At 43.5% G+C, this 10331-nt stretch overlaps 1 protein-coding gene across 1 annotated transcript in view; it reads left to right on the top strand.

Annotated features, from left to right (window-relative positions):
* The first annotated feature begins 355 nt into the window (after nt 1–355).
* Nucleotides 356–10331, top strand: part of GRK6 (G protein-coupled receptor kinase 6) — a 106228-nt gene continuing 96252 nt past the window's right edge. Inside the window, exons 1-2 of the mRNA XM_068277094.1 lie at nt 356–492; nt 2823–2918. Of these exons, the coding sequence (XP_068133195.1) occupies nt 441–492; nt 2823–2918 (148 nt within the window). The 5' untranslated portion in view covers nt 356–440. The remainder of the gene's footprint in view (nt 493–2822; nt 2919–10331) is intronic.

The raw sequence follows: 10331 nt of genomic DNA, 5'->3' as shown, positions 1-10331 counted from the left end.
CACTGACAGTGACAGCCTATCTGCTTCCGCCAGCCAACACATGGTCAACATGACGTCACGACACACTCTCTCATCAGCAGAGTCTGGGACGCACATTCTGTGGGTTCTGCCGAGATAGCAGGGCGGTGCTGAGTGACACGTTAGCCATACAATCAGACTGCAAAGCTTTACTCAGAGTCCCGCCCACCTACCCTGTACTGTCCAATCGGCAGGCAAGCCCCCCTGACAATGGTGAAAGTGACTAAAGGAGTGCGGACGGGAGTACAGTTAGAGCGGCTTGGAAAGTTCAGCCAATAGGCGTCTTGTTCGGGGGTGCGGCGGAGCGGGGATTGGATGGGGTGGGCGTGGCCTGTCATTGGCAGCAGGGTGCTGACTGCTGAGAGAGTCCTGCAGAGAGTGAGTGGCCGCCCTAGGTTCGCAGCCCCCGGCCAGGCCGACCTATGGAGCTCGAGAACATAGTAGCCAACACTGTGCTGCTGAAAGCCAGGGAAGGTGTGTATGTGTGAGCTGCAATGGGACAGTAGCATGGGGAGGAGGGAGAGGAGGCACACTGCCCTGTGCACAGCTGTGGATGCAGAGATCATGCATGAGTGCTGCTAGCAGCTTTACAGATGTTTGGGACTGTTTGTAGCATATGAATGGAGTGCTGGACCTCTAGCTGCAGATGGGCAGCTGATGGGGAGATGCTCTGATCTTTGGCTGCTGCACACTGCTCACATATATACTTTTATCTGCTTTGTGCTGCTTCTGTGTTGCTTTAAAAAAAAGAAAAGTATTTTTGGATCATGGTCACTGATCAGTTTAGGTTGTCAGTAGCATTACCGAGACTGAGGAAATATCATTAAGGAGGTAATTAGAGAAGCAAAGAGTGCTCTTGTGCATCTTACTGGCTAAGTGGCTTTTAGCTTAGCATCAATCCTATCCATAACTTAACCTCACTTGCTCTTGACTGTAATAGGTGGCAATGCAATGCAGATTTTTAGGGAAGGAAAAAAATTGTCTGTCATTGCCATTATCAACGAAGGCGGTAGTGCAGAAAATGCTTTCAGACTAAGCAGTTTTATTTCCTATATACTATGCAATGTTTTTACATAGATACTCAATTTGATAAAAAGTAAACAGATGTTTAGTTTGATCATTTGGAATAAAAATGTTTGAAAACTTGGGCTGGTTTGGTTTCAGTCCCCTCTCCAAGAAAATCCAAACATTGATTGAGGATGAACATTATTTTATCAATTAAACATGTACAGGTACTTCAAGTGATTGACTGCCACTTGGATTTGGTAGTAAAAAGCTAGTAGTAGTTGGCTTTCCATCATTTTTTTTAATATCACATATCTGCTGAAATCATATTGTAATTGAGTGGTTGACGCGATTAAACAATAGACTTTTAGATCAGGGAAAAAATATATTTTTTGGATCGAACATACATTTCATAATGTCTGTATTATACATTATTATATTGTTTTTCTGCTAGGATATTGCTTGGCCTAAGTATTTGCAGTACTGTTTTGTTATTTATAAAGCACTCACATATGATGAGCTACAATAATTCTGAAGCTGTATGTATATGTGTCTGTCCGCCCCGACACGCCCCACCCTAATGCGATTGGCTGCTGCTTTGAGTGCATGGTGCACGCGATGTCCAGAGAGATTGTGTGCATACTCCAGCCCTGTCCAGTGTAGTGTCTGCCACCAGCTAGTTTTATATATTTAATAGAAATTGTGAAAAAAACTAACCCTCTCCAGCCTAGTTGACAATCATATAACTCTACATTTGAGCTGGTTATCAGTCTACTGGAAGAATTATTATTATTATTATTATTATTATTATTATTATTATTTATTTTTTTTGCTTTGGAATTTTTTTTACCCAAATTGGCTGGATAGTGTACTGGTTAAGGGCTCTGCCTCTTACACAGGAGACCAGGGTTTGATTCTCTGCTCTTCTTGTTAAGTAAGCCTGCACCTAATCAGTAGGAGACCTCGGGCAAGACTCCCTAACACTGCTACTGCCTATAGAGCGCATCCTAGTGGCTGCAGCTCTAGGAGAAAACTGCAATATACTGTATATTCTGGTGTATAAGACTACCTTTTAAAATGTGAAATTCGTCTGAAAAGTCAGGGGTCGTCTTATACGCCAGGTGTCATTGATGCTGGGTGATACACCCTATCCTGTTACCGACTCTCAGATCTCGCTGGTGAGGACTGTAGTGAAGCGGCGCAGGTGCACTTGTGCAAGTTCTGAGAGGCAGAGAAAGAGGTAAATGGGATACAGGGGTGGGCCAGAAGGGTAAAAGAGGCGTGCTTTATATGGGCACAGCGCAATCTATTCTTCCAAACAGGTAGACAAGGAGAGCTGACCAATCCACTTAGGGAGAGTTGACCAATCCCACCAGTCAATTGCCTATATACTGTTCTATACTGGGTACCACATACAGTACAGCACCAGTATCTGTTCATACATAGCACCAGTATATGATTTTTTTTTTTTTTTATTTAGTGTGTGTTGGAAGATGGTTAGTCTTATACTGTGAGTATATCGCAAACTCTATATTTTAACTGGAAAAGTTGTGGGGTCATCTTATATGCCGGAATATACAGTAAAGTTCCGTGTCTTGTCAAATTACTTTATTCTGTATATTAACTGAATTTCAAAAGTGAAAAGAAAAATGTAATCATTTTCATCTATTTGCATGACAGTAGTATTTTCCTAAACCTCATGTGAGATCTAGTCCAACCTAGTCATAGATTTGCCTACATACACAGCATTTATCATCTTCTGTACTGCACGCCCTGTCATGTGTTTTGTTTGTTTACAGGTGGCGGGGGAAACCGAAAAGGCAAAAGTAAAAAATGGCGGCAGATGCTCCAGTTTCCACACATCAGTGAATGCGAGGAGCTAAGGCGAACCGTTGGTGAGTTCTCCATTATATCTCAGCTCGCCCCAAGTCTGCAATCTGCAACCCGTGCATTAATGTCCCTAGCAATGGCGGATATGTGGTGCTTTGCTGTCACAGTGTTGACTAATATGATTGCATAGCTTCCTCTTGCTGTGGTACTCTCACCACTTCCTGTGTTGTGTGCAGTGTAATAAACATCTACGTATTTCAGCATAAGTCTTTAGTGGTGGCTTTACAGCATGATTCTCCTAAATCTTTAACACTGATTCCCTCTAGCCACATTTTAGTACTTTATCAGAAAGGGCCAAGCACATATGATGCCCCATTTTTTCTGACACTTGTGCAGATGTGAGAATTGTTCCCATGTGCTGTAGGAATATGTTAAAGTCATCCTTACAGTGGAATTCCCCTGGCAATAACTTTGAATAGGGTAAGGGCTCTTACAGTCACTGACACACATTTGGTTATAAACGCTGCTATTTGGTTGTATTACACAGCAACAGGATGGGGCATGTCACCCAGTAGATATGCAGCTAGCTGGTCAGCAATCCATGTGAATTTGCCCTAGCTGGTTTACACAGGCAGCTGGTGTGATGGCTGATTTAGCTGATGCTACAAGCTTTTCTACTTCCGTGCAGGGAAACGCTTGGAATTGATTGCCATTCCATCGTCATGGGTTTTGCGCCACATAGGGGAACACAGAACTGCGCAAACGCAGTTGACGCTTCTACATGTAGCTTCCAAGATTATGGGATCTACCGCATCATTTACACTAACAATGCCAACTGCTGTCACGGTCATTTAAAACTGCTTCCACTCATTTGAATGTAAAATGTTGTGTTTACCTCCTGTGGTGACCAGCCCAGAAGCGGATTAGTAATAACATGACTGCTTATTATTCCGTTTTGAGGTGTTGATCATTAAGCTTCTCAGTCTGATAAGCCCCACATCGAAGTCCATATAATAACTGTTCAACACTGGGAGTTTTCTCTGCATGGTCTAAGCAGAAGCAAGGGCAGCTCCTCCACTACATATTACAACACCACCATTAGTCAACAGCTCTTAGCTCCTTTGACTGCCACACCGTGTGATTTTTTTTTTTTTTTTTGGGGGGCAAGGTGAACTTGGGCACAAAAGATAAAGAAGAAAGTACAGGTTGTCCCCGGTTAACGAACGAGATAGGGACTGTAGGTTCGTTCTTAACCTGAATCTGTTCTTAAGTCGGAACATTGTGCCATCTCTGTCCCCTGTACCTCCTCTGTGCCTCCAGTGTCCCCCTCTGTGTAACCTCTCCCCCTTGTACATGCTTAAAGGAATACTATCGATACCCAAGTGTTCTAAAATGACAATGTACAAATAATGTCTAAGTAGCTGTGTGAACATTTTCCTACTTTTCATGTTAAATATCAGAGGCAAAAGCTGTAATTTATTGAGGGTAGGATTTAGCTATATTGGGACAAATCAATTGCAGAAGGGGTGTGTGCTTCAATGCACAGCCAGAGTTGCATATCAGACTACAGAAAGCAAATATCAAACATATCAAACTCTGAAAGCAAACACAGTATGAAAAGCTGTGAGAATTAGTTACATTTCCTCTGCTCTCTTCAGACACTTCAGTCAGAAACACCGGACACAGGATCTGCAGCTGTTGGGAGCTCTCTCTCTTCTGTCACACACAGTTACACAGAGTTAACTGATCAAGTGTGAGGGGAATTTCCCCTCTCCTCATGGCTCAGTCAGCGGTCAGTTTTGGCGTCAGTAAACTTTGAAAGTATTTTGTTAACAGTAAACAAAGAAGTTGCTAATAAAATGTATACACCAGTACTTAGCAGCACTTCCCAAACAATTCCTTTGTCAATTGAAAAAAATATGTGAATCGATAGTATTCCTTTAAACAAGTTTAAAAGCCATTTTTTGTTGTTTTTTTTTTTAAATAGATTTTCTCAAAAACTACAAGTCCAATTTGAAAAAAATGTGTTCCCATGGAAACAGAGAATCCATGCCGTTTGTAAGTCAGGCATTCGTAAGTCGGGGACTACCCGTACTGCACAATTGCTCAAATTACCATGCAAAAGTTGAGGTTTTAAGTGGTAATCGCTTTAAGCGCTTGATCACACTAGGGGAGTTTTCGGCCTTTTTTCAAGCACAGGCGATTTTTAAAGTCGCCCGCAAAACGCTTGTGCAATATATCTCTATGAGAAGGTTCATATCAGCGCTGTTCGTGCACTGTGCGTTCAGCAAATTGGTGCCTGTACCATTTTTGGAGCGTTTTTGCTAGAATGGAAGGTATAGAAAGGGTGCTAAACGCTCACAAAACCACTTTATGCGGCGATTGCGTTCATGTTTTTTAGAATAAATACATTGTATTTATTTTTTCCGGGTCAAAAAGTTCACTACCTGACTTGCATCAGGGAGTGAATGACAAAACCACTCTGGAAAAACGCTTAGAAAAGCGCTTTTACCAAAAAACGCTCAGGGGAGCGCCGAGAGGGGGGAAAAACAGCGCACAAAAACCCCAAATGTTTTCGTTTTTAGGTGTGAATGAGGCCTTATGGTAGTTCCGTTGTGACTGTCAGGTACTGGAGAGATGCTCATTTTACTGTTATTTATCCGTAAATTGCAAAACGATGTTTAGTAAAGTCACAACTTCCTCATTTTGAAACAGTTTCCTGCTTTTTGAAACAAACCTGTCATTAAGACATGGCTATTAAACTGCTCGCCTGAACAAGATGCTGTTGCATTGAGTGTTACCATGGTGGAAGGTTTGCATTTTAAAAACTTCAAAACATTGAACTTGTGGCCCTACATTCCAGGTCTGCATGTATCATTTACCCTGATATCACAATACATACTAAAGCCTTGTTCACACTACAAGCGCTTTTCTAAACGCTTTGTGATTTTAAAAGCTCTTGCTAATGTCATCCTATGTGTGTTGGAGCAATGTGATTTTGTAAAAATCCCCCATAGCATTGCATTAGCAAGGGCTTTACAAAATCACTAGCGCTAAAAAAGCTCTTGTAGTGTGAACAAGCCCTAACAGTTTGTTCCAAGAATTGATATGTTTGGTTAAAAAAAAAAAACCCTGGTGATTCCATGAGGGATATTTTCCTAGGTAAAAATGGCAAGGTCTGCCCTCCAGCGGCATTGTGGGCGAGTGATCTCCTCTAACATGTAAACTATGTACAGTATGGGGAGAAAGGAGGGGAAGAATGAGCCCAGGACAAACTTATAGGAATGACAGAAGTAATCAGTTTTTGTTGTTTGCAAGCCTTGCCAAGGTTCATTTTAAGGGTAGTTGGAATTCATTTCACTACATCCTTATAACAGATATCCAGATTATCTTTTTCAGGTACAGTATAAGTTTGCTTTAAGTGTGGCTAAATGAGGCCCTATTCAGTAATACTTGCGTTCTTGATTTTAGTACCTGATGTTTTATCCCCAGTATGTAGAATACAAGATGGTACTGTGCCCATGCTAATAGGAAATTTAGTGTTGTGTGATGCAAAAAAAAAAAAAAAAAAAAAAGCTAAAACTGACACTTACCTGGGGCTTCTATCGGCTCCCTGCAGCTGTAATGTCCTGTGCCATCCTCCTCCGATGCGCCGTTCCCCGACGCCGGCACCGGGCTAATTACTCGTCTAACTAGACAAATAGAACTGTGGCGTGTGCGCGCTCCCGTGCACGTCAGCTGGAGCTTACAGCGAAAGCGCAGTATAAGAAAACTTCATACTGCGCCTGTGCAGTAAGCTCCAGCTGATGCGTGCTGGAGCGAGCACGCTCACGGCTGCAGTTCTATTCGTCTAGTTAGATGAATTATTAGCCTGGTGCCGGAGGCGGGGGACGGTGCTGGACATTACAGCTGCAAGGGGTCAATAGAAGCCCCAGGTAAGTGTCAGTTTTAGCTTATTTTTATGTACCGGAGAACCCTAAAATCCTTACTTAAAGTGAACCTCCAGACTAAAAATCTACTCAGCAGCACTGAAAAGGCTTGGTGTTTCTTCAACAGTTTCACAGCAGCAGAACTTTGTTTTTCTTATCCAAGCCTCATGTTTGGCTACACAGAAGCTAAGCGCCGCCCCATCAAAGAAAACTGCCCGGGCATTTTTCCCCTGATACTGTGCAAAGCATAAGGGGATTTCTGATGATGATGTTCTCGTTGCCTAGCAACTGGGAGGGGTGATCAGAACACAGGACAGTTGGAACTGTATCTCATGCTCCCTTTCACCTCCTTTCAACCAAAAAGATGGCTGCCCTCATGAAATCAAACATTTGCCTGTTCTTTTAAAACAAGGAGGATAGGAGATTATATTGCCTATCTATTTTAATTAACATAACTAATGTAACTTAATGACAGTATGTTTGTTTATTTAGGCTGAAGTTCCTCTTTTTAAAGAGACTCTGTAACAAAATTTTCAGCCTTATCTCCTATCCTACAAGTTCCTATAACTGTTCTAATGTGCTCTGGCTTACTGCAGCCTTTTCTAGTTGCACTGTCTCTCTAATATATCTTATCTTTTCTTTGTCAAGCTTTGTCGACCTAGAGTGGAAGGAGCTGCCTCTGCTGTGATGGGGATAAATAATGCACGCTCCCTGCACGCCCCCTCCAGGCTCACTCCTGTGTGCTTTGTTTATTTCTCTCACAGACAGGTCCCTGCTCTCAGTCTCAGCTGTGTCTGTGAGGCTGTGGGAGGAGGGAGCTGCTGACAATTTGTTACCCAGACACAAGTGCAGAGCCCAGACTCCTGGCTCAGTATAAACAGCTGTGTTTATTAAGGAGTCTGAGGATTCTTGTCACGCTTCAGTGGCACAGAGCCGCAGAAGGTAAAACTTTTTCTAAACTTACACATAACATCTGAAGGCTGCATTAACTGTGTAATAATACAAACTTGTCATGCAAACATAAGGCAGTATACATCCTTTTTCTTTTCAGTATACTTCCTGTTTCATCGGCCATCTTTACTGTTTACGAAACAGTTCATAAAACTGTTATTTTATTGCCAATATTGTGGCGGAGAGCGGCGAAAATGTCACAGAGGGAGCTAGAAGATGTCCCCGAACAGGCTGATATGTTTATGTATATAACATTTTTTCAATACAGATTCTCTTTAAAAATATTCCTGCTATTCCTATAAAAATATCTCACCTCCCCTTTTGCCCCTCTTCACTACTTATCATCCCTGTGTAGATTGCTAGCAGCACTTCTCCACATTAGGATAAAGTATAGGCTTGCCAGGAGTCAGTATTTTACTGCAGACACTATCAGTATATTACTGTAAACACCTATGCCTTAAATTGGTCCTAGGCTGACCTATTTTCCAGCCACCACACCCCAGAAAAATAGGAAAAATCTTATATCTAATAGGGATGATCAATGAGATGCAAATATTTCTGAGTGCATGCAGAATTAAGTAAATTATTATGCAAACATATGCAGCTTGAAAATAGACCAATCAATTAAAACCTGGGTGGAACTGGATTGGTCCCATTTTCAAGGCGCATATATTTGCATAAAGTTTTTTACAAATTTCTTCATGAACTCCGATATTAGGGATGATCAATGAGATGCAAATATCTCTAACAAGACAAGACAAATAACATTTATAATTACAACAGAGAGAGAAAATGTGTGCTTCAACCAAGTGAACCTGACAAATCTGGCTTTGCAAATTTGGCCTATTGGCTAATCACGAGACATTGCTCATGCAAATAAGCATTTGCTTTCGCATGCCTAAATATGCAGGGTCAAAAACCAAAAACCGCAAAACAATCGCCCTGCGGGAATCAGTTCATGCTATACAGCACTATCCAGGGGCGCCACGAGGAGGCTTCCCATTGCCCCCATACAACCGGGGGGCCACGGGGGTCCCAGGCACTCTCACCGCCTGGAACCCACACAGCGGCACCCCAGAGGCGGAGGCTGTGGGGTGCAGGCGATCTCCCCAACGTGATCAGCACCGGGAAGAGCCGCCCGCACACACCTCCCAGAGTTTAAAACAGGCACTTACCTTGGCGTCTATTGCGTTCTGCTATATGCGCATAACCTGGGCGCGACACATAAGGGGAGGACAGGCGCAAATAGCCTGCTCCAGGGCTCACACCTCCTAGAACAAGCCACTCACCACCTGCCTCCAAAGAAAAGAAATGCAATGCTAATTACAACAGAGAGAGAAAATGTGTGCTTCAACCAAGTGAACCTGACAAATCTGGCTTTGCAAATTTGGCCTATTGGCTAATCACGAGACATTGCTCATGCAAATAAGCATTTGCTTTCGCATGCCTAAATATGCAGGGTCAAAAACCAAAAACCGCAAAACAATCGCCCTGCGGGAATCAGTTCATGCTATACAGCACTATCCAGGGGCGCCACGAGGAGGCTTCCCATTGCCCCCATTGCATATAGCAGAACGCAATAGACGCCAAGGTAAGTGCCTGTTTTTAACTCTGGGAGGTGTGTGCGGGCGGCTCTTCCCGGTGCTGATCACGTTGGGGAGATCGCCTGCACCCCACAGCCTCCGCCTCCGGGGTGCCACTGTGTGGGTTCCAGGCGGTGAGAGTGCCTGGGACCCCCGCGCCCCCCGGTTGTATGGGGGCATTGGGAAGCCTCCTCGTGGCGCCCCTGGATAGTGCTGTATAGCATGAACTGATTCCCGCAGGGCGATTGTTTTGCGGTTTTTGGTTTTTGACCCTGCATATTTAGGCATGCGAAAGCAAATGCTTATTTGCATGAGCAATGTCTCGTGATTAGCCAATAGGCCAAATTTGCAAAGCCAGATTTGTCAGGTTCACTTGGTTGAAGCACACATTTTCTCTCTCTGTTGTAATTAACAAATAACATTTATATTGCGCTTTTCTCCTTGCGGACTCAAAGCGCCAGAGCAGAGCAGCAGCCACTAGGGCGCGCTCTATTGGCAGTAGCAGTGTAAGGGAGACTTGCCAAAGGTCTCCTACTGAATTAGTGCTGGCTTACTGAACAGGCAGAGCCGAGATTCGAACCCTGGTCTCCTGTGTCAGAGGCAGAGCCCTTAACCATTACACCATCAGCCAACTGCCAAGGTCATGTTCACACTGGATATCTGTTAGTGAAAATGTGTGTTAATGATACTCTTAGGTGACAAAGTAGCATGAGCATGGAGGCCTCTTCCTAGCAGTTTGCTGAGTTGGATCTTCTTGCTATGGTACTTTACACTACAGCTTCCATCCGGACATCTCTTACTCCTCCTTCCTGCCCCTCCAAAGGGCAGAGCAAGCTGCATCACATGATCAAGAACAGTCCTTCCTCTACCATCTATACATAGGTTTACTGTCATGTCCCCTCTGCTTCCCACTCTCTTATCCTCCTCACGGTTTTCCCCCACACACCCACCTTCCCCTGTTTCAGATATGGACAGCTGTAGTGATTCAGAGGTTGGATGCATTCAGACACTACAT

The sequence above is a fragment of the Hyperolius riggenbachi genome, chromosome 3, assembly GCF_040937935.1.
Source record: "Hyperolius riggenbachi isolate aHypRig1 chromosome 3, aHypRig1.pri, whole genome shotgun sequence".
Classification (NCBI taxonomy): Eukaryota; Metazoa; Chordata; class Amphibia; order Anura; family Hyperoliidae; genus Hyperolius; species Hyperolius riggenbachi.
The sequence above is the reverse complement of the archived record's forward strand: the minus strand, read 5'-3'. Positions and strand labels throughout refer to the sequence as shown.